This window comes from Pipra filicauda, unplaced genomic scaffold (genome assembly GCF_003945595.2).
Source record: "Pipra filicauda isolate LSUMZ 115617 unplaced genomic scaffold, ASM394559v2 scaffold43_size3849885_pilon, whole genome shotgun sequence".
Taxonomy (NCBI): domain Eukaryota; kingdom Metazoa; phylum Chordata; class Aves; order Passeriformes; family Pipridae; genus Pipra; species Pipra filicauda.
Window position 1 is genome coordinate 472,443 of NW_024104576.1, and position 25,019 is coordinate 497,461.

Genomic DNA, 25,019 nt, shown 5'->3' on the forward strand with positions numbered 1-25,019 from the left:
ATAAAGCAGTTCTAAAATCTTTTATTTCTTAAGTTGTCTCAGGCTAAACAGTAGAAGTAAGGGAAACAATGTAATGAAAGAATGAAGAACAGTCATTATAGAGATCTCTATTGCCAGCTAATACACAGCCTAATTGATAATTTAGCAATTTTCTTGGTCTAGCTTTTTAAATTACATGTGTTAAGATGACCTCCTCTTACACCGTAAGTTTTGCAGTTTTATTTTGGGAATGGTGTATACAAAAGTTTATTAGAGAATGGTTACTGGTGTAGTTGCATGTTTCAGTGGTTGATCACTAGGGCAATAATGCTGGTTTCTGAGCACAGCCAGCACTTTTTCCAGCTGCTTTATAGTGATATCATGAAGCTTAAAATGTAATCTATATGGGTAAGCCACAAAAGCCACTATATATTAAAGCAGACTCTGACAGTAAATCAAAATTGAACAGCTGGCAACACTACTAAAGTCATAAACTTATTTATTAAAAAAACTAAACAGAAGAATTATATTAAAAAGACAGGAATATGTTCTACAGACCAGTGGATATAGCTTAAAACCTGGAAAGTGCTGCAGATTAAGGGCCCAATTTATGAACATCTGTTCTGGCACTTTCTGTGAGATTCTCATGTTCTTTACAATAAAAGTGTGAAACATGTTTCCCGCCCCCCCCCACTAATCATGCTTTTCTGCAGTTCATAAAACCTGCATTGAGCCTTATGCAACTGGGCCTGTCTGCTTTACACACTTGCAGAGTAATTACTATTCATGAAAGGGCACTATAGCAACGTCACAGTCCCACCATATACATTTGTCCTCACTTGTTCCAAGCGGTCTCGCTGCCTTCAAAAGCAGTGAAGGAACACTGAAGTTTCCTTCATATTTTTAAGCTTACAATGTGGCAACGAACTAACAGTGGAAGCAGGAACTAGAGTGCAAAATGGACAGAAAACCATCTTGAAGCAAACTTACAAATCCACTGTTTTGGTCTTTAGCAGTCACCAAAGCAACTGTTAACTCTTCTCATATCTTAATTTTGAAATAAGTAGGTGAGGATAAGCTTTAGGATTTGATCTACTTTGAGAGGAAACTGAAAAATCATAAATTTAAAACTGAGTTTCTAGTTCTGTTGTCAGCAGTACTGTTTTGCCTTTGACATCAGTGTGACCAAGATTTCTTTTAGAGATTTTAGCCTTGTTTTATAATGAACTGCATGGCACAGAGCATAATATTTTGTTCTCCAGCTCTTGCTTCATGTTGAGTAATTCAGACTGAACTAGAACAGATCATTTTGAAATGCTGTCAGTTTTTCTCTCATGTTAGACTCTACTAACATTCTAAGTCCTGCTGCCATAAGGAAACAAAATCAGGTTCTAAATGAAGTGATGTTCTAAACCCAGTCAGTGATTAGGAAACCAAGGATCAAAGGGAACACTGAGCAAACATGCAATAAAACCACTTCCCTTGTCTTGAGCAGATTATGTTGCTTTATTGATGAAAATGGTTACGCTTTCTTTCCTTTTGAATTTGATTACTTTTGCTGTGTTATGCTTTACTTGTTAGGTTGCAGAACCATGTGCTTTTATAATTGTTTAACCTGAGGTGAACACTTCCAGCTAAGAATTCTCAGGACAGGAAAATATCTGTGCTCCTTTTGGGAACTAACTTCTCATACATTTAAGCTCAGGCTCACTGACAGCAGGGAAAAGAAAGGACTTTTGGTATCCTCTTGACAAAGAAATATAGTAGCAAGGCATTTTGTCTTTCTGTGCTATCCTTTTTTGAGCATTTTATAGTATGGGTTCATCTCTGTCCTATTTGTAGAATGTATCCATTTCTGAGTTTGCTTGGCCAGTTTTTTTCCAACTCATTAGTGGAATATTAAGGAACTGTATCAAAATGTATATTGATCATTGATAGTTCCTTTTGTCTTTTCATTGAGTGATACTTTTATAATTGATTTATATATATGTTTGTAGTGCTGAGGATAGTACTATTAGAATCTAAACAAAAAGCGACTTATAACCACTTTACAGTTATGGAAATTGAGTTTCCTTCTGCTCTTTCTACAATGAAACGTGTAAATTGGTGCACTATGAATCATTTTGTCTGCAAGTGTTGTACAGTATACTAATCTTGGTTCTTAAGTCATGGTGGGTTTTTTTGTAGAAGATTCAGAAATGTTAATACTGTATTTGCTGTGTCGGTGTGTTTACCTGTGGTGAACTTTTATTTGTTACCTTTGATGTGTTAAAGTGCACAAATGTAATTTATATGCACCTGCATAAACCGTTTTACTTGTGAATTATATTTCTTTTGTCTGACTGTACCTTGGATTCAGCAAGGAACTAACCCAACAGAAATCAAGGCTTCACATCATCAAAGACGAAGAATGTCCCAGGGGAACCCTAGGCAGGGATCCAGGTTGTAGTGTTTTATTGGAAGTGATTAGAATATTCTGGATTCCTGGTTTTGATTAGCTCAGATTTTCAGATTTATTCTGAGTAGTTTATTTCTCAGTCTTGAGTCTCTTGTATGTGGGTGGACAAGGGAGGCAAACAAATGATTGGATCACTATAATTTTCTTTTCCACCTGCCTCTCTCTGTTAGACTCTGCTGTCCAGGCTGGATTAGATGTGTCTCTTCTTCCACTTTTTCATCTTCTCCATTCTCTTTACACTTAGTTCCTTGTGCTTGGTGCAGAGGGAATGCTCTTGATGTTGTTTGGTTTCTTTTTCATCCATAGATGATCTGGGAGTGTCACTTCATCAGCCCAGTATGGACACCAAGGTTTTGTTGTCTTTTTTTTCCTTTTGTTTATTTTTGTTTGTTTGTTTGTTTTTGTTTGGTTTTTCTTTTGGGTTGTACTATATTAGTCATGAAGTTCTAGCAGCTTCTTTGAATAAGCTTGATGGATGAACTACCGAAGTCTTTTGGTTTCAATAGCAGCTCTACTAGTGCACTGGAAAAGATTTCTTTTGGAGTTGTTACAGTCTGCAGGGTACATAATCCACATGAATTAATGTGGCATTTCCTTCATAATCCTATGAATTTTCTGCTTTAGAAATGCTTTTATGTTTTTCATAAGAATTTTAGTAGAAAAGACCCTTTAAATATCTCTCTAGAATTATTGTATTGTCCTTGTGTGTTTTTGTACTTTATGTGTACAAGTAGAAATAAACCATGGAACCTTTATTATTTCTGTGGGTTGTTTGTTTGAATTTATTATCTAATGCTGTGTGTTAAGTAATTAGGCCAAGAGGAAAGAATTTTTTGAGCATACTGGTGCTTAAAAATGTAGACTGCTGTCTGGTGAGACTTTCAAAGGTGGTTAAGCCATTGCCTAGCTGGTACTTTTAAAAGTGCTCCTATGAATACCTGCTTGCATCTTTCAGTCTCTCAGTACCATTGCAAATCTGACTCTAAACATTTAATTATTCTAAGATGTTTAAATGCAGGGGAGGTTGAATTCTTTTGAGAATCAAACAGTAAATATATATTGCAATATTAGCGAGTTAGTTCTGAGTTGTGTTTCTGAATTTTCTGAGTTTTTAAAGGAATATAGGAATAATTGGAACCTGTGAAGCCACTTCATTCTGGAATTAATTTTAGAATTGCTCTGAGGGAAAAGCGTACTAGATATCCAAATTGTATTATATTTGCAAAATACAATTTAGTTTAATTTTGAAAAACATTTCTGAAGACACATAGAGTTAAATTGCTATTAGCTAAAACAGAATCACTTAATGTGGTGTGCACTTAGTGTTGTGAAACTTACTTCATGTTTACTCTACCTCACTTCTTGTTCTGGAATTCTTTTCCCTAGCATCAGCACAGCTGCATCATCCATTTCCATGGTCCTTTTAACCTCCGCTTTTAATTAAAAAAAAATTAAATCAGATGCTGTTTAAAGCTTCCCATTTAGTTTTGGGAAAATAAAAGTTCACATCTAGCTTAGGCGTGTGTGAACAGCTGTTAAAAGCCACAAGCAAAACGATGCTTATAAAAGTGGTGGGGGGAATTTTAAGAGCAAGCTGCCAGTTTGACTCTACTTTTCAATAGCTCTTCACTTTCAGCCAAATGGTTTTAACAATAATTTTCTTTGAAAAAAACCCCCGTTTTATAGAACCAGCAGCCCAAGCAGTTAGACCAGTGGTAATAGGAGGCAACTTGCCATTTCTCTTTAACTTTTTATGAAATTTTTCTTTGAATCTGAGGAAATTGCTCATTATAGGGGTTGGAGGGGCTGATGTCCACCCATGCCCACCCACCATGTAAGTACATCTGTCCCCATGTGATTCTAATGAGGGATCTTGTTCATTGAAATTCCCAAGTTCCAAGACTAAGCATAGAAGAATAATACTTCCCTTGTGCCATATTTTGCAGGCATTATAGTCCTGCTCATGTTTTAAGCATTTTGAGGTAATCATAGGATTTCTTTTTTTTTTAGTCCAGGTGACCAAATCTGACTAATCTGTTGGACAGAAACAGGCAGAGAATTTATCAGATGTTGAGTATTTAAAAGAAAGAGGAAAGATTTAGGCTGTTCCTTGTTCAATCCACCTTTTGTAAGGAGCTTTCAGAGAAAAAAAAGTAGTTCCTTCAAGAACATTTTGTCTTTATGGATGCTGGGGGTGGTGGGGCTGGAATATAAAATGCTCTGTGACCTAAGGACCATGTATATGTATCTCTGGAGTTTGGGCAATTTCCTTTTAACCTGTCCTAGGTGGTCTATTCCATAAGTGAGACATTGTCACTGCAAGGCCTTCCCAGATGTGGCATGTATGGTGGCAGTCTGAGCAGGTGTGACCTGTCCCACCAGGTTACCCTGTGGTAGGGGGACACTGAGTTCACTTAGCTCAAGCTTACTGTGTCAGTGTGCACTGATGCTCCTTCAGAGCATGCATTTGGATGTGGAATTGTCTTCATACAGTTTGGAAGCCTGGCAGATACATGGTTGTAATTTTTGACTGTTTTGTGTGGCAGCAGAATGTTAATTAATAATCAAAGACGCTTTTGAAGTTTCTTCAAAGCTGCATTTTTTTTTTAATTGAGTTTGTTGAGGTGTCTGTTGGCTTTTAATCTTAGCAGATTACAGCATATCATAACTGGTGCTGTCACTATCTTGGTCTTGGTATTTGTTGCTTTGTTACACTTCCAGCTGCTGTGTTGGGGTTTTCACACTTGTGGATACCTTCAGTATCATTTTTGCCCCCAACAGTATAGCCTGTGGTGTGCAGCCAAATGTTTTGGATTTGAAGGTTTGGTATGGTTTCCATTTGACATGTCTGTCTTTGCAATATGTCCTTGTTTTCTTTGCATGGGCAACTGGTGAAGATGAGCTGGGTTGCAATGTAAATTCTTTTGAAGTTGTTTTGTCATTTTTTTCTGCTTATACGTGTAAGTACGTTATGACTTCATAACAAACGTGTTTAGCAAACAAGAACCCAAAAAGTTTATCTCTTCCAGTTTCTTGCACGTCTTGTTTTTGTGTTGTTCATTTAGAATTCCCTAAAAATTTCCCACTGTCATTTCTGAAATGAAAAGAAGGAACAGGTAGGACAAACAAAATGCCAAGTGAGTAGTTTCGTTCTGACACAGTGTGTATCCCTGGTGCCAAACTGTAAAGCTCTCATAAGATTGGGATTAGACTTTTGGGTAGGAATCACAGAATTATCCTGAAGAATTGGGAAAAGTTTAGGTGATATGTATGTATATAGACATTGTAAATAGGAGAGCAATAATGACAGAAGAATGAAAAAGCATTTATATGAGGGACAAAATAGATGGAGTTCCTTAGCAGTAGGAAAAAGACAAACAGGTGTATAAAACCATGAGAAGAGAGAGGAGAACCATTAAATAGCATCTTTTCAGTACAAACCCGAGGAAATCTCATGCTTTTTTATTAAGTAGCTTAAAATAAACAGATGAAATTACTGTTTCACATTGTGAATGTGTGGAAGTCCTATTCATTGTAGAAGCCAAAAGTACACATGGGAAGGGAACCACAGAGACCTGTGAAGGGCTGGTCCACCAGTGCAATGAAACATTTCAGATGTATTCCTGAGAACCTGGAGATGTAGTGTCAGGCTGAGGAACGCCTGCTGCCTGAAAGTGGGGTGTGTATCAAGGAATGATCACTGTAGTTGCACTGTTTCTTATTTTCCTGCCTCAATACCTGCTGTTGAGTGAATGCTCCTTGAGGCAGGTTGCTGGCGTGGGTTATACCAGACCTTCGAGTACCAGATTTAAAAAAAACCCAAACCAAAACAAATTCCTGATCTCGAGCTGTTACAATTTCTTCTCCCCCACTCCAGCCTCCAAAAAACCCTGTAGAACAGTGAACAAACGCCCCCCACACGCACACACCCAGCCCTTGCAATTTTGACCTCAGAGCCTTAGGTCATGTAGCTGTCTTTATGCGTATTACTTTGTAGCTGATTGGTTCGAACAGTGCAGGTGAGAGAATGTGAGCTGAATTCTGGTGGTTGCTTCACAATCTCATTTATTTTTCAATACAACAGTCTTTGGATAAAATAATTAAGAAGTCTGTGGGACATAGTGAAGTACTGAGTATTTGAGTAATCCCGGTGATTAATTTTAGGCCCTCAAGGTCTTTCTTTACAGTATCTACTCTTAACAAATTCAGCTGTGTGAATCTCACAGACTCCTGAAAATCCCACTTCTTGCCTAGTCTGTGTTAAATAAATTTGTGTTGATGAAAAGTTCTAAAAATCTAATGTGTTAATATAATTTTAGAAATATGTTTTAAATGGAGTTATGACGTTGACATAAATTTGTAAAAGAGTGCTCAATGATGACCTAAACAAATGTTTGACCGTAAACTAAAGTCTCTTTACTATCCTAATTCATAAAATTTTACCCATGGAAATTGTGCCTGTGCCTCATGCCCTCTTAATGTATATTGGAAGAGGAAGAGTGTACTAAGTCACAAAGAAAGTAGGTCATCATGATAGCCATGCTCAATTTTTAGTAGATAATATCTTGAGGCTGTTTATAAGGGACTTGTTAACTTCTTGACACATATTCTACCTTTCTTTTTCGAACCTAGCAGAGAAAGTGCTGCTGATCCCTGAGGACTCTGAACTATAAGACGTAGAATGGGTTTGTTTAACTGTTTGAAGTCATGACTGACCAAATGATTTGATCTGGGAAAATACACTTTCAGCAACTAAGTTCTGCTTTAAGTCAGATGCAGATGATTTCTCTAACTTCAGCAAAAATGGGATGAAGCAGAAACTCTTAAAATCACCTTTGGTTTTAGGAAACTTTAGAAAAAAAGTGTTAAAAAGTTTACAAAAAGAAGTCCCAGCTGAACTATAACTTTTGTGCTTAATATTTTCAAATTAGAGTGAATCTTGACAAAAAATGTATTAGGATGCATATGTGTCCAAATTTAGCTGTTCTCAGTGATGTATTCCCCACAACACAGCCCAATCTGAGGAGGTGATTTCATGATTGACTTAACCCAATTTTGCTTTTAGCATCTGCAGTCATGGTGGCTCTGCACAGAGAGTTGATTCCAGCCTCAGGTGAACAGAACAAGGAGGAGTTCTTGTTAAAATGTACTTGTGGGTTCCTTTTGTTCTATAGTGGTACTGTCACATGAGAAGTTTGGAAGTGCTCAGCTCACAGCACTTGTGGCTCAATTTAAGAATTAGCTGATAAATGTACTATCATTGATCTAAATATGATTGGGTTTGATTTCTCTTATAGTTAATTGAAGTATGTTATGTTTCTTTGCTAAGCAGTTGTTTTCATTTAAAAAATAATATAAAGTTGAGTTGTACAATTAATTTTTTAACTGCCAGTTGAAATCAGTTTGGCTTGGTAATAATTAGTTACAAGAGCTTCCAAATGGAAGAAAACTGGGCTTCTGTTAAACAGGATTTGATACACATGGAACAGTTAAGCAATAATAAATTGCCTAGTAACTGAGTAATTTCACTCAGATAATGTGCCAATCTTGCCTCTACACTGAAAAAGGTTTGGATGAAGAACTGATGTTTGAAATTGCTTAATGCTGGAGGTTTATTGTAATAACAGTAATACGGACTTGGCCTGCTCTTTGAACATTTAAGGCTTGCTTTTATATCCCAGTGAATGATTTAATGTTTATTTATAATTTTTGTTGTGGGAGAGTTCCCAGAGGGATATGTAGGAGAAGCACTAAGTGTCTCCAACTCCTTATTACATCTACTGGAAGCACAGTGGAATCAGGCATGGAAGGGCCCTGGAGCTGACCTGGGTTGGCTTTGTTAGAAGCAAGTAATTCAGAGTATTGGATAAAAGCATCACACTTGAGAGGACAGCCAGTTTTTAACGTGGCTGTTTGGCGTGAAGTCAACAGAAGCATACCTGTGGAAACAGTCTGTAGAGATGGATGCAGCAGTGGCCATCAAGAATGCTGGCATGGGTCCTCTGAGGAATTGTTATGTATTAGGTAAATGCTTTTTATAGGAGCAAGTTTGGTATTAATAGTTTCTTTCCATGGCTTCATGAAATATATTACTCTGAGATACGTTCCTATGCATTATTTGGAAAACACTGTTTTAGGATCTGCTAGGTAAGGATAAGGCTTTTTGCTTGATGTTTAAGTATGTCCGGATTTACTATTTTTGGAAGAAATTACTTGTACAACTTGTACCTAGTCTGGAAAGCACTGTAGAATGGTTGAATTATAGGCAGAACTGCAAATGTGTTCAAGATTTTGTAGGGAATTGGTGGGGGGAAGGTAGGTGGAGTTTGTTTTGGTTTCTGTCTATAGCTACAGACTGCATCTAGTATCTTAATAAGTAGATATCTGCCTTTAATAATATGAAAAAAATAGTTTTTCATGTTCAGTAATGAGACTGACTTTGTTAACTTGCCAGCCCTTTTCAATGCTGACAAGGAATTCAGCCCTTCCAAGCTCATGGAGGCTGCAGTTCTACAACTGGTAGGTTTTGTGCTGAAGCCAGTTTGCAGCTTGAAGTTGGCACCGCTGCTCCATGGGAGATCGGATCTGTGACTTCATCTGGGTTAAACAGGACGATGCAAAAAGAAATGGTTATTTTTAACATGGATCAGCTCATTGAGCCTCATAAGCTTGTAGGAGTTGCATGGCCTCCTAAGTAGGTGATGGAAGAACAGTGCTCTGTGACATGAAGGCGGGAATGAAGAGCCAGGAGTGGGACAGGTGAGATTTTCCAAGCTTTGGTGCTGGCATTGGTAGGTCTTGAAAGGATGACCAGAAGCTTTGGCTTTTGACTGCAAAAGGAGACAGATGTGAGTGATTGAAAGCAGAATGTAACATATGTTGTATGAGTTTTATTGAGATCCCAAGACCTTGAGTTTATGAAATTACAGTGAACTTTATATTTTATGCCTGTCAATCCACTAAATCTTTGTGCATTTTAGAATTATATATAATTTAGTAATGTTCTTTAATATTAAATGAAGATGACTGTACCTTTTCCTGGTATTGATAAATTCAGTGATGATATAGTAGGTGCATCAAAATTGGAGAAAACATTTGAAAGAGATGAAGAAAAGCTGATCCACCCATGGCTTGTGGATATATTGGACTAGCACCATCTTCTGAATATTTAGTACATTGCAGCTTTATGTCTTCACTAATGTACTAAAGAACCTCTTAAAAAACATTCACTTAACTTTGAATTTCAGTAATTGCATCACTGTTATAACTTTTTTTACACTCTATTGAGCTTAGAAAATTGTTAAATTCAACCAAAACAAAGGATATCTATAGTTAGATTAGTGGGAATAAGATTCTTGTTTTTTACACTTTTTTAACCTCTGTCCTAAAACATAAAATGTTAAGTATTATACATTATTATTATATACATTATTATAAGGAGGGAATTTATTTTGTGAAAAAGCTGTTGTATCCAGCAATTTATAACTAGTAGCTCAGCTAAATCAATTTAAACATTTTTTTTTTAAAGTTTCAGTGATCCTGATAAAATTCATTTCATGTTGAATCGAAGAAGAGTCTCTCATTTTTTTGTCTTGTTTCAGAGTGATAGGGCAGTCATTGAAGTTCATTATAGGGAAATTTGGGAGCTACTGTCAAAACTAGCAATGTCTAATCTAAAGAGAAATGTGTTTTTTGAAGTTAGGTTCATAGAAATTAACTTTTCCATAGTAGTTCATATGAACATTTTAAAAAATGTATTGCAGTCATCACAGTAAATTACAAAGCAGTAAGTTGATGGTTCAGTGAAAGTTCTTGTGATCTTAGCAAGGCATTAAATTTATCTTTTCATACATGTTTCATTTTCTGTTTGTAAAAATAAGAATGATATTTGCCTAATTTATTGGGAAGTGAATTAGTCAGCAGATGATCTATTACTAATTGCAAAGGGCTTATAAACTGGCACTGGGGCCATGTAAGAATCTGACTGACTGAATAAAAAGCTACAGTGAACAAACTGTCTTCTTTTCCAGGAGGAGCTTGTAAGCTTAGGATATGTTTCTCTGTGGAAAGTAAAAACTAATTAACCAAAGGTGTGAAATTAGAGAACATTAAAGTCCTGTGAGATGATGCTTTTGAGAGTGACATTAATTTTTTGAAGCCAGGCTATTCATTCTCTGTACCAGAATGGACAAAAGTGTTTCATGTTCTTTCACTCACAACCCCACTTAATTTGTTAAACTTACCCTGAGGGCGTATTTGTTTAGGTCTGTACACTGCAGACGGTAAACAGAGATACGTGGTAAAATCATCTGCACAGAAGTCTGTGTGCTACGTCTGAACTCCTTGTGCCCAGATTAATGCACTCTGAGTTAACTTGGTCATATGTTTGCTATGCCACTGTCTCTACATGGATAGCTCTTCAGCCTACTTAGTTACTTGAGTTGCAATGTGGGGAGGAGACAGTCAACACATGCCTTTAATCCACCTCTGTTGCTTACTGTGGCCTTATGATGTCCTTTTAAAAAGACAAAAAAAAGTAGAGTTACTCCAATTATTATAATATTCAAGGTGGCTCAATTTTGTATTAGTTTAATAATATAATCTTTTCTGAATACTTGTTTCCAAAAATGTCAGCATTAGAGTTAGGGATAAGGGGTATAGGTACCTAGCAGAAAGGATCAGATTCCAATTGTCAATGTAGTCATAGTATGTTCAGTCAAAGAATTTGACTGTCAAGAATTTCCGTCAAGAATTTATTAAGAAATAAAAACGAGAAATGTCTAGCTTAGAAAAAATTATTCTTATTTTCTCTTTAACTGTCTTTTCAAGCTGTGTAAGCCAGTCATCTGTCATACTAGTTTTGAAAAGAAACTTGGGTGTATTGTTTTATTCTTCATAAGAAAATTTACTCTCGTATGAAAAGATGCCTGCCGTTTGTATTTGTAAAGGTTAACATCATCTTAAAAATGATCTGCCATCTACCAGACATTAAACATGCTTGTTATTAGGCAAGAATCCTGTCACATTGTGTCCTCTTTACTTAGCTGCACTTGGTGTGCTGAGATGGAGGCATTTGCTTCTGGCTACTTTTCTTGGTTTCTGTTGAAACCTATTTAGATCTTGGAAGTGTTAACTTCATTAACCTAAGATGCACAAGAACCACTGTGTTTTATAGCTTCAGCAAAAGTACTATAATTGTTTATTGTTTAATAGTACTTGAAAGTCTCATTTAATATGGGGTATTTTTATAAATAAAAGTATAAAGTAAAAAACTTAATATAACAGCTACTTTCATAAATCAGAGATCACGTGAATTGTAGAACTTGTCATTCTTTGTTTCCTGTGCTGAAACAAACTGTCGGTGATAGCAATGTGATTTTATGTGAAATATCCTTATTCCAAGAAGCTTATGGCAGATTTTGTGTCTTTGTATGTCATTTCTTGAGAAGACAGAGAATTCCACATATCTTTGTACAAATAAGTGGAGGTCTATAAGAGAGAGTGGAGGTCTATAAGAGAGATGTGCATAAAACCAGGCAAACCTCATTCACAGGCAAGATGTCTTTTTGTTTTTAACTGGACCTAGGAATTGTTCACCTTTCCTTTCCCATATTAGGCATACATTTTCATGTCTTGTGTCTGTAGGAATTTGCCTTTTGGAAGGAGCTCAGATCATAGATTTGACATTTGGAAAGCTGTATTTTTCTTTAGTTACTGAGAAGCATATTTGCTGATAATTCCAATTTTTTTTTTTTTAGAGGAGGAAGTGTTACAGTGTTCTGTGTAAATTACGTGAGTTTTTAAGCTACCTTTTTTTTTTTTTTGCTTTCTGAAACCAGTAATTTCCTGTTGTAGCTGGAAATGTTAAGTATAGTTTTTTAAGTATTAAAGTGCAACGCCAGCTATTATTCTGCCTTAGCAAGTCTTCTAATACAACGTTTGATTTGTTACTGTGTCCTCATAGGGAAGCATCAGCAGTAGAGGGTACATGACAGTAATAAAGTAAACACATGCTTGCAATCAAATTAATGTATTTCATCTGTCTTCAATTAATAACACTCTGTCATGCTATCTATCTGAGAAGCGGCATAAACAGTTTATTTTGTGTTTGGAATAACTTCCTGGAGGTAGTTAATGTGACATGTAGTTTGTCTGACATGAGTATAACCAGATCAACACTCTAGATGTTTTCTTGATAACCTAAAAAAATTACTGAGAAAATCTGTACGGAAACTATATTTATATTTCGTGTTGAGCTTCCTTAAATCAGAGTAGTGGCATAATTTTCAGGACTTCCATGGAAGAGTTTTCTTTTCTTGGCAGTTATACAGTTTTAGTGTGAGAAAAAGATTGAAAGTGTTAACAAAAAATTAACTATGAAAAGCTGCAGTTTACCCTCTGACATTTGGGATTGAATATTTGAGAACGTGTGCTGTAGTAATTTAAAGTACCAGATCAAAATAGATTTTCAAAAAGCTAGCTAATACATGAAGTCTGATAATGCTGTAGACTCTGTACAATTTATTGGCAGATTAATTTATTGTTATTTCTGTATAAATCTGGTTATTCTTATTATATTGGATAATAATAATTATTAATACCACCAGAAATTAGATTTTTTTTTTAATTTACACAGAAAGAACCTCTGTGTCTAAATAGGAAATGAAAGTGCACTGACTTTAAGTTCTAAGTAACCTATTGAAATATCCTTTAAATACTAAAATGTAATGAAATAGCTCCATCTTTTAGTTGGAAAGCAGTAGGTTACTGGTAAGCTATGCAATAAAAAGCTAGAGAGGTTTTTCTTTTTCTTGCTCTTTTTTTTTTTACTTTTTTCTTTGGATTGATGGTAGAATTCGATTAAGACTGGGTAATATTGCTTATAGTAGAAGAGGCCTGAGAGGGTTCCTTCTGGCCAGAGCAGTGGGACCTGCTAAGCTATTCTCTGCTGACATGCTACAGCATAGAGGTCTAATGATCTGGAAAGTAAATCCTGTTGCCTAGAATGCTGCTCTCAGTGTTTAGCTTGATTTCTGGTTTATTCTTTAGAATAGTGGATATTTGTCACCTCTTGGAGAAATCCCTTTTTATTCCCTTTTTCATGCACATTTGATTATGCATGGGAGAAGCAGAACCTTCACACTCTGGAGTTAAACTGACTGCACTTGTTGAGCAGTATTTATTAATGCTGTATAACACTATTGTTGTCTTCAGTCTGTTAGGTCTTCAGTTGCTCAAGCTATGTGTGTTCTTATGGAAATCAGTCTGAAATTATACAAAAAAATAGGATGAAAAAGGCATTGTCATATACAACCACCTTTTTTATGACCCTGGAGTATTTTCAGAAGAGAAAATGTGTATATAATTTTAAGCACATGTAAATCAAATTAATAAATTATTAGAGCATTTTACTTGTCATGTCTGTGTGGGCTAATCGTGATAGCTCATTATTTAAACATTATGTAATTGTATACCTTGTGTGCACAGCTGCAAGTGCTTTGCAGAAAGATTTATATTTCATTTTTCACAGCATACTATAAAAGAATATATTTTTGTGTGGTACCATAGATTAATAAAGATATTTACTCATAACTTTAAAACTACCCTTAATTATATTGAAATATGAAATAGTTATAATACGTAAGATAACTAACAAACTAGAGAGCTGTAACTTCATTTATGTACTAATACCAGTTTTAATGGAAAATACTGTTATCAATAAAAAAAAAGTTCATCTTAAACAGAATTGCCCCTTTGCAACAGAATCTCTTGCAGTTATTACAGTTCAAGGTCTGGAAGTGAAAGATGGTCAGATTTGGGTGGAGAGACGTCCCTTTACTGAAACACTCTGAACTGTCATGTTTCTTTTCATACATAAGGTTTAGAAAGTGGTTAGGTTAGTTATCACTGGTATAATCATTTGAAAGGGCTTACAGTTTGCAAGTGTAATCTCACTATCCAGGAGGAATGCCAACAAATTTAAACAGTCAGACTTACTTCCCATGCGTTATGTGTGGCACTCAGCTGTTAATGCCATTCTCAGCAAGTAATGTCACTATTTTCTCAGGTGTTTGGAAGTACCTGTACAAGTTATCTATTTGTGTTTCTTCCAGAATTACATGAAAGGAAGATTCATGCAAAATGGATGTTTTCTTACTTAAAAAAACCCTGTAGTTTTACATGGAGTTCTTCTCCAGTGATGTTATGAAAGAAGAGACTGGCAGTCCTGTGGGAAAGGGAGATAAATAGAATGAGTAGCAGCCTTTACATTCTGCATAAATGATGTTCTGTTGTCTTTTTAGAGTATGTGCAGTTATTTACTTGTATAATTTTGAAAGATTATAAAACCAGAACATTGATCATTCTTCTAACTGAAGATACATATTTTAAAATGCTTACTGGCTTTGTGTTAGTACCAGTTGTATTACTCTGGTAAATTGTTACATGTATTTTATTATTGCCTTAATTTTAAGACAGTGCAATTCTGGGGTTTGATATCGCACTTTATTCCTCAAAGCAAACTCTGGTGAGCTAATTATATTTGTTCCAGGTAATTTAGCAAAGCAGATGAGTTAAAGTAATATTTAAGCTGCCTGACCATTGGTTTTCCACATAGATAGGGTGTATTGGAATGGAAATGGTTGTTCCTGCACAGTGGTGCTATGTGGCTCATTGCAGGCCATTTTTTATCTTATGGGATTACACATATATCTAAATAGTGTAAGAGAAACAAATTTGACATCAATTTATTTACCATTAGTGGTTTCAGAGTCCGAAGTCAAAAGCAGCAGAACTATTCAATCAAGACTGAATTGCTGTTGAATGGCTGAGTGTGGGTAGATTGTAAAGCACCCATTTGTGTTTTATCTAGCACTTTCTAAGATTTTTTTGTTCCCTTGCTACTGCCCAATAAACTGAAATTTCAGGGACTTACTCTTAATTTCTCAAGTAAATTCATATGGAGTTTTGACTTTGAAGAACAGTTTTTGCTGTCTCAAATGTTTGCTCAGAATTTATTAATCATTGGATAGATAGCTAGCCTTGCAGTCATTTAAAATACAGTTTCCTTTCCCATTTTGATTTAACATTGTCTTATCAGCTTTTCACTGCAAATAAGTGATGTATAGTAGCAATTTCAAGGGTAGTGAAAATGTTTGCGTAAACAATCACCTGAAGATGTAACCTAATCAAGTCTCTCTGGTTCTAACTTAAAATTACTATTTTGTCCTTATCTTCTTTGAAATACCACTTGCTCTCCACAAAGGTGGCCATGATGGTGTTTGCATCTCTTTGCTTACCTAAATTCTGCAGTGTTGTTCTTATCTGTTTTTTTTCTGCTGCGCTGGTTTTGGCTGGGATGGAGTTGGTTTTCTTTGCAGGAATTTTCAGGACATCTTCAGGAATGCCTTAAAGGGAGTATCCTTGGGATTTCTGTGGGAGTTCCATACTTCTCATTCTGTTTTCTTTTTTTACCTCACTAGATCTCTGTTTAATCTCACCTATAAATCAAAATTGAACTCTCCGGAATTCGTGAGGAGCAAGTATTTTAGTAAGCCTTACCTACTTTTGCTGATCTCTGCTGGTTTATTCTTGGAGGGGAGAGTTTGACTTGGGTCTGTTTGGCTTGGTCAAAGTTCTGTCTGGATTCCTGAATTTTCTAACCAATTTTTGTTGTGTCGGTGTCTTTATGGGAGACCTGTACACACAGATGTGTATAGATCTGTTAGGTATGGAACAGCAATTTATCTTGCCAGCTTTAATTGAAATGACTCTTCGTACTAGACAAGCTTAAAGGTGAATGTTTAGTCTTATTTTAGAGAATCAACAGGATGGGCTCTTGACGGATTGCAGGAGAGGTTAAGTAAGGCAATGGAGATAATGTTTGGAGAATATCTGGCAACCCTGGGGGTTTTTTTTTAGTTGTTGCTCGAGATTTTTAGTGTGCATTTCAGGCATAAAGATGAGCAAAACTACAACAGCCCATATTGTGGATACCTTTGCTTAGAAAGGGATTTCAAAGGTACTTTGGGGGCTGATGAGCCCCTTTTTCCTGTTCTCATCAGGCCAGTCAGGGAAACAGTACTGTGACCCCCTCTTTCCTCCATTGCTTATGATGTCCTTCTGCTTCTCCTGATTTGAGTTGAAGTATTCCATTTAATGCAAATATAAGTATATAATAAGTATAATAATATAGTGTTCCTTCTAGCCAAAGAATTAGGAATGTAATCCTTTGACATTTTGACTATTGCTTTGCTAATTTATACTTTTAACTACCCTTTCTGCCTGTTGGTCCTATTTTTAAGGAGTTTAGAATTTTTGAAATGATAGGTCAAAGAAATACCCTCACTACATTCTCCAAAGTTTACACACCCTGGGCTTGCTTTAGATTTTCATGATCAGGAAACATAATTTATTAATGTAGTTAGCAGAGCTTGTATTCAAGTACTTGACCCAAACTACTGATTTGCAACATTTGTGTGCTGTAGAGATTCACTGTTTGCAAATAGTTAAATCTCTTTTCACTTTTCAGACTTGTGACCTTGTGTCCTTTATACGTCCCATTGTGAATCTCTAGCTATTCAGTTTATATTCTACTTGGTAAAAATGAAGCTATTAATTTTGCCATGCTCTTGTCTTCTTTCTCATTCCCTTCAGATGAGGAGGATGACTGTACCATCTGGCACGTAAACTTCACTTTGGGCCTTTCTCTAAATGTTTGTGTTTGATGTGTGGCCAAATCTTGCAGATGCTTTCTTTGAGACCTTTGTTAGATATGGCCTATTACCACAGTTAAAATGTTCTCATTTTGTATCTTAATTTCAGTAATTCCTTTTTTCTTGGCCAATGGCATGTTATCTAGTAATTTAGAATATTCTGCAAGATCATTTTCCTGGTTTGTAAAATCAAACTGTATTTATGTATCTTACTCGCTTTCTTTCTGTCCAAAATTTAATTGTCCTTGCCTTCAAACTTTTCATGGTTTAAGTGTATCCTCATATCATCCTTCATCCCAAAATATCTATTCTTGCTGTTAATTGGCTCATCATATGAGTCCTTCTTGGCCAGCTGCATTCCTTATAAACATCTTTTTTAGAAAATAATTTTTCTCCTCCAAAGCTCTCTTTAAAGTCTTTTTGCTGTGATGTCTAAATAAAAGCTGGACAAGACTTATCTCCTGGTGTGCTAAGAATTCTGCCTGTCGAGCTGACCAGTGTCAGATACTCAGAAAAAAGTACTGGAGGGTAACTATTCACGTCTTTTAGCTGATCTTCAGTAACTGATTGTGCCCTTGGCCTATGGGCAATGCAAAGGAATTGGAATTAGGATCATTGCCCTTCATTGACTGCACACTGCAATTTTGTATAGTTAAATATTTATTAACGGTTGAAACTCTTGTACTAAAACTGCCCTTTTTCAACAAGAGCTGATGTAATATGAATTACCTGGAATTACTGTGGGCTGAGAATGTGCAATGGACACTCACCTGGCAGTCTTCTGGCATAACAGTGACTGTACAGTTCACAGCAGACTGCCTGAAATTCAGGAGGCATAAGGTGCAATATTTGTAAGTGGGAGAAGGACTGAGAACTACACAAAATTTAGAAACATAATTTCACCTTGATTTTTCACTTTCAGTCTGTTATTTTCTACAGTCTTGTGTGCTTTAATTTCTCTGCTGTAGTAAAGTATGTGCTCCCCTGACCATATAGTATTCTTGATGTTTCTTCATAGAAGATGAGGCATTTGAGGATATGATTTCCAATATGTCAGTGGTGTTTTCTTCCTTAAAATTCGTCAGCCTTTTAGCCTACTGTTTTGTTCGTCCACTCTCTATTCTTCCCTTCCGGGGAAGGAGAGTTTGAGAGATTGTAAATTGTGAGCTTGTCTTTGTGGAGTTATGTAAGCATGTCATGGTATGTTAGAGGAATATAGTGTAAATACTGTCTATCTATCTATCTATCTATCTATCTATCTATCTATCTATCTATCTATCTATCTATCTATCATCTATCTATCTATCTATCTATCATCTATCTATCTATCTATTTTTATCATAACTGTGTGTAGGTGTTTGGAATTCAAGTATAGTCAAAGAAATACAATGAGCGAAATCTGGAGGTGGGGTCAAAGTTCCTTTAAAAGCTCATGAAATAAAACCAAAGAAAATATATATTTATTTTTCCCAAAAGAGTAATCTCACTGTTGTGTTTTCCAAGCTGCACTTGAAGCTAATATGTGAAGCATAAAAATAATAGTTAACAATGAAATGTTTTGGGCAGGATGCTGTATTTTATTCTTAAAAGCATTTCAAAAGAGTCTCTCTCATGGTAGTTATTTTTCAGAGGAAAAAATTAAGTGATTGCACGAGTTTTTAACAAAATTGTTGCTGACTTTGGGTTTTATTTTAGTAAATGTATTTGTTCTTCCTTTTTTTTTAAATGAAACTATATTATATGCTCAACATTTAGTATTATGGAAAAACCATACTACAAATATTAGTGTTAATAGCTTAGTATTTTAGTCCTTTACAAATTAATGTCTGTGGTAACTGGATGATTTTAAGCCTGTTCTTATGAACAAGGCCTTACTGATGTGCAAGGAACAGTACTATGTGGCAAAAACTCCACATTAACCAAGGTAAGCAGTATAAATAGAGTGTAGGAATCCGCTGTTAGACTAAAAATCTCCAAGAGAAAATCTCCAGAGCCTACAAATTAAAGACCTCCAATATCATTTAAAAATAAAACCTTTTATGTAGTAGGAGAGCATTTTTTCAGCTGATAATCAAATGACACTATTATACAGGCTTACTAGATTTGCAAATTTACAAGTTTTTACAAGTCAGTTGGGTCCCTTCCTCAGGAAATCAGTTTAAGTTTTTTTTTCCTGTATTGACTCAAAGAGCCTGGTTGTCCTTAAATCCTTCTGAATATATTTGCCTTATAATTTGACTGCATTGAGTCAACAGCCTTATAGAAACCGTAATGCAATAAAAAAGAGAAACTGTTCAATATAGTTTCCAATTACCTTAGGATCAGATTTGGAGAAACTGGAATGTACACAATAAAACTGTGCAAGACTTGAGTTCCATGAGGTTTTGGAAGCAACCAGTGCTTTTCAACATAAAATACCGTTTGAAAGCTTTTCTCTGCTTTCAGTGGTTGTAAAATGATAAAGATGGAAATATGTGTGCATCTCAAAATGTGCATTTTACTTTTTTAAATTTTCTGAACTATACCTTTATAGAATTTAAAGTTTGATATATAGGTAACTAAGCATCACTGTTTTTACTCAGTTAAATTTTTTATTATAGTGAATGCTTTTGCTTTACCATGTTCTTCAATAAAATTCTTTTAACTCATTTACATTTTTTACTTAGGAAAAATGTGTCGATTCAGATGTGCTCAGTGAACTTTATTTTGTAAAAGTCTTTAGGTTACACTGGAATCCCCAATATCATGCTTGCAAACAGAATATGCAATATTTAGTTCTGTCTCATTTTCATATGTCATTAGCAGTAAAGTTATTACAAATTGTTTTAGTGTATCCAGAAACAAATTTGTCCTTTTTTTGAGATACAAATGTGTTGCTTTTGTCCATACAGTTTTAATTGTGTTTTCATTTTAGTTTTGCAAATAAAATTAATCTAATGTAATTCATTACCTTTATTTTGGCAAACGATTATAAAAAGACTCTTGCATTTGCATACACCTGTAAAGGAAAATACTACATCTGATGTTGTTTCCAATGAATAATTTCTAAGACAGGTAACTAAATGGGCTCCAGTGTAATAATTTTTCCTTTCTTCAACTTATTTTTAGTTGACTTGGAGCATATGCGCACAGTGAAATCTGACAAGCACCAGCGATTTTGTCAGGAAAACAATTTCAGTAGCCATTTTGTGTCAGCCAAGACAGGAGATTCTGTAAGTAAAAAAACGAAACTTCTAGATGTCTTTTTTTTTTCAAGATGCAGCAGTTTTGTTGTACTTCACATAACAAACCTTTGAGAATTTGGACTGCTGCAGGTCCTTTGTTGCTTCCCTAGTTGCACGAAAAATAGATCTTTCTATGAGTGTATATTATCGTTATTAAATTACAGTGGCTTCTCGTCTGATTTTCAGTTTGAGATACAGATTTTAATGGAAGTGGTCTAGCTTACATGTCAGTTTGAGCACCGAGACCAGCTAAATCTCTGTTTGCTGTCAGCCTGTAGTTAAATATATTCATTCCAGGTGGAATCCTATCTATAGAAACTTCCAACAATTGCTAAATAATGTGACAAGACCCTATTGCAGTCAAAGTTTTTAATATGAGTCCTGAGCCATGAGAAACACTCCCTCTGCAGGCCCATTGAAATTTGAACATTCTGACATTCGTAGCAGATGCTTTGCAGAGTGCATTTTTGAACAGTCTTTTGACTCTGAGCTAACTGGGTTATTTGTTTTAGTTGGACGCATACGAAAGAAAACATTCCTTTTCAGTTGACACCATCAGTCAAATAAAATCATATTGTATTGTTTTACTTGATTTCTGTCACTTGCCTAATGTGTTTGTCATTTCCATAAAAGAGTCTTGTATCTGTCTCCTTAATATTACTGTTGACAACAAAATTTACTTTATTTTTATGTTATTGAAGAGTTAGACCATGTTCAATTACATGGAAGTATAGTTCTGTAACACAAATGGAATCACTTGTTGTTTTAAGGTCTTTGATGAAACTTCTGCAGTGGACTGCCTAATTTTATAAGATAATAGTTTTTCTGTAAAGTATAACTACTGCTGTTATTAATGCAGTGAGTTGTGATTCTCTGTATAGTTTGTGTTAAATCTTTGGCATAATTTTTTGTTTAAAGTGGGAAAATACAGGCTTTTTATACTAGAAACAGAGAAAAATTTTATAATACTTCACTCAATGAAATGTGCATCTGATAAAATGTATTCTTTTCTCAAGGAGACAACCCTTCTGTGGGATTTGGTGATAAGGAGAAAAATCAGTTCATTTTATAACATTGGCATATTTATCATTACAAATTATAAAGGAATCTTCATTACATCTTTTTAATTGATTCATGAATTACAGGAGCATTACACTATATCTACTTATTGTACTTTTCATAATTACTGTTTAAAAACAAAAGTAAATCTGAACATACCTAGAAAGCATTAACCAGAAATCTCTACCTAAATATCTACTAAGAAAAGAAGTAGTTTACAGTAGCTCATTTTTAGTTTCAATGTAAACTTAGTTTCAGTGTAAATTTGAATTAACCCTTTCACTGTTACTGCACACCGACTTTTCAAAATCTTCATGTTTTGGTAGTTGTGTAGAAAGGATGGGGTTTTTATCCTAGACGCTGATTTAAGAAGAGGCCAACCATTGCTAAGGTGAATATAGACTAGAGGAGTTTTACTCAGTTAAGATAAATGGCTTGTTTTGTTTACCTCAAATCTTTCCAACAGATTTGTTTGCAAAAAATGATTTTATGTACATATAAAAGCCCAAAAGTCTCCATGGGGGAGAAAAATTTTCATGAAAGGTTTAGTATATAGCTAACTGTCTTACTGTCCATCAAATCGTGTAACCAAAGCACTGAACTTGAGCCTGATGTTTTGTGCACTGAGTGTCTTCAGGGCAGGTGATGTATCTCAGAACACCTGAGATCTTGGTGTGGGTTAAAGGAGGTCTCTGGACCACAGAATTTCTGTTCAGTATTTCCTCTCATGTTGTGTGGATGTTAGTAGAACAGACCAGTACTAGACCATGTAGTTCAGAGGAAGAGCAATTGTTTTGGAAGCTACCAGAGTTTGTTGATTGTGCCACTAATTTGTTACTGGTTTCCATCTCGGGTATAAGAGATTGTGAAAATGTTATTTACAGAATTTTCTCTCAAAATTGGAAAATGACTGAGAACACATACACAGGCTTTACCTTTTGGGGGTGGCAGCTGCATGATGAAAACCAATGTTTGTTAGTAATTTAGATCGTGAGCTCAGACGAACAGCCCAATAGATAAAATATAACGTGTAGCTTGACAATAAGTGTTCAGCAGCAGTGCAAGCTTTTAAGCTGCTCCTCTTGAACATCTGTTGTTTTCTTTAATCTCATTTAAAATGCAGTTGCCTAAACAGGTAGATAGGTGGAGTACCTTGAGATGAATTAAAGGAGTTATTTAAGATAGCATTGCCACCCAGTATTATGTATTGAATGTCCAGAGTCTAACTCTGTGACGTTGCTGCTGCAGGCCGTACTACATCTTGTTTGTTCTAAATACCTCTGATCAGTGTAAATAATGTTTTGTAAGACTCTTCAGAAGTCTTTCATAATTCTGTTTTTTAAAATGTGTGTAGTAGAGATTTTGGTGATGTTGATGCACAGTTCTGTTGTTCTAAATTTCAGAAATCAACTTCTCTATTGCACAACACACCTACTAATATATTTTTGTGCTAAACATTAGTGAATACCCTTATTCATATTTTATAGCACTGAGAGTAGTATTTGAGAGGTGGGTTGTGTAAAAGCTTGTTTAAACTTAGGTCTCTGGAGGCAGAGTAGAAGTGTTGCTTAACAATCCAGCATACTGTTCATTCCTTGTACCATTGTTGAGTTATTTTCTCAAATTTTTAAACAAAATTGAAAGTACCAGATGAGGTTATTTTCAGATCTGCTTTGCACAGGTCATAATTTTGTATATCTCATTGTTTACAGTTCAAGTATGGTTTGATATATTTGAAAGAACCTCAAGGATGTCTGGTTTTAATCATTTAAATGCAATTTATTTTTTTTCCATAGGTCTTCCTGTGTTTTCAGAGAATTGCTGCTGACATACTCGGCATCAAATTAAACAAAGCAGAGTTGGAACAATCACAGGTGATTTTCCACAAATACTTAATTTTTCTTAGTATTTTATTTACTATTAAAAATAATCTGATTGCGTATTAATTGCTGTCCTTTAAATCAATCTTCATATGTTGTTCTGAAGATAATTATTTAATTTCACAGCTTTTTAAAAATAAAATAATTCTTTATTTATCCATCAGGATAAACTTGCTGAAACAACAAAAAACGTGTTCAAAAAATTAAGGAAAAACTTGAATTTTAGGGATTTTTTTTAGAAAGAGCACTCGAGTCTCTGTATATATATGCATATACAGGTAGCAAGGAAGATATTCTTATATATACATTAAATACTGTACATTCATGTCAGATGCAGTTTTAATGACAATCATTCCTTTTTAATTCTATATGCATTTAAAAACAAATCCCATTTTAGAACACTACAAATTTAAGTCACAGAAGGCATGAGCTTCTGGGAGTGGAAATGCTGTAAATCAATATTCATTGCAGTCATAGAGCAAAATTTATTATTTGTCAGTCAGGAGTTAACTATGTCAAATCCTTTGTTTGGTTAATCTTAGGTCTTAGTCTTCACTGTGTGCCTGTGTAATACAGGACCTCAGTAGTGACCATCTGCCTTGGGGAAGGACAGTTGGCTTTGTGAGGTCACTATTTCCCTTTTTATTTGGAAGTGCAAATTCTGAAACCAGAATCCTATTCTGGTTCAGTATACTCATTCTCAAGAGCAGATAGACTTGTGGAATCATGCTTTTTGAGTAGCTATTATGGCTCCCTGGCATCTCCAATGATATTTCTCACTGTACCAGTCCCAAATAATCTCCCCCTAAAGGAGCTGTATAATTTCTGCCCTTGCGTTTTGTGTTTTGTTCTTTGTATCATGAGTGTTATTTTAGGGGGTTTCTGCCATTTCCTCTGTACGAAAGGGCTGAGAGACGGGAGAATGTTTCCCAGAGATGGGTAGGAAAGTTGTCAGGAAGGTTGTCCCCCATCTTTTACGTTGGTTTGTGTTAGGCAGGGATGTAAATATAGGGATTCTACTGTAAACATGTGGCAAACCTGCTGCATGTCCTGCTCCAAACTGCAGCAGAGCTTTGTTGCAGTTCATGCTGTTCAGTAATTGCTGTATGCAAAATGGCTCTAATGAGAGCATTGGTTTAGCACCATATAAATTAATTGGAAAAAGGTGTTTTCACTATTTTTAAAAATTTGAACTGTAACTATATGATTTAAAATATGAACACTTGCTTAACTGTATGTACCAGAGTTGGAAGTCAACTGCTTTTTGTCAGTGAAATTTAGGAGATCAAAAATGTGTTAATTGTTCAAATAAGCAAGCAAGCAAGAGGTTTTCTAATATAACCCCTTTTCCTTTGTCACTTTCTTCTTTCTAGTTTCTGCTTCTAAAAATAACTTTTCTGCCAGTAAGACTGTGTGCATAGGTTTAAACCAAAAAGTTTTTCTACAAACCCAGTTTCAGAAACCTCAAAAGCAAAGATTATGCTACTGAGGCAATCATGCATAATGACGTTTGAGATTGCAATTATTTAAATTTACTTATTGAACCAAAAGCTTGCTAAAAAGGCCAAACATTTCTTTTATGCAGCTTGGTCTCCTGCTTTTTGAAATATACAATAAATATGTAATTTCTGAAAGTGTTTCACCACAGCAGTGTTTACAATTTTTGTTGAAGTGGTTAACTAGAAAACTGTATTGCAAACAGTAA

At 35.2% G+C, this 25,019-nt stretch overlaps 1 protein-coding gene across 4 annotated transcripts in view; it reads left to right on the forward strand.

Annotated features, from left to right (window-relative positions):
* RAB28 (RAB28, member RAS oncogene family) overlaps positions 1-25,019 on the forward strand; it is a 63,155-nt gene that overhangs the window by 32,458 nt on the left and 5,678 nt on the right. For all 4 annotated transcript variants that reach the window (XR_005565203.1, XR_003543542.2, XM_027736268.2 and 1 more), the window contains exons 5-6: positions 20,260-20,363; positions 23,231-23,308. Coding sequence is in view for 2 of the 4 variants with exons in the window: in XM_027736268.2 (XP_027592069.1) it covers positions 20,260-20,363; positions 23,231-23,308 (182 nt within the window). In the remaining 2 variants the exon portion in view is untranslated. The remainder of the gene's footprint in view (positions 1-20,259; positions 20,364-23,230; positions 23,309-25,019) is intronic.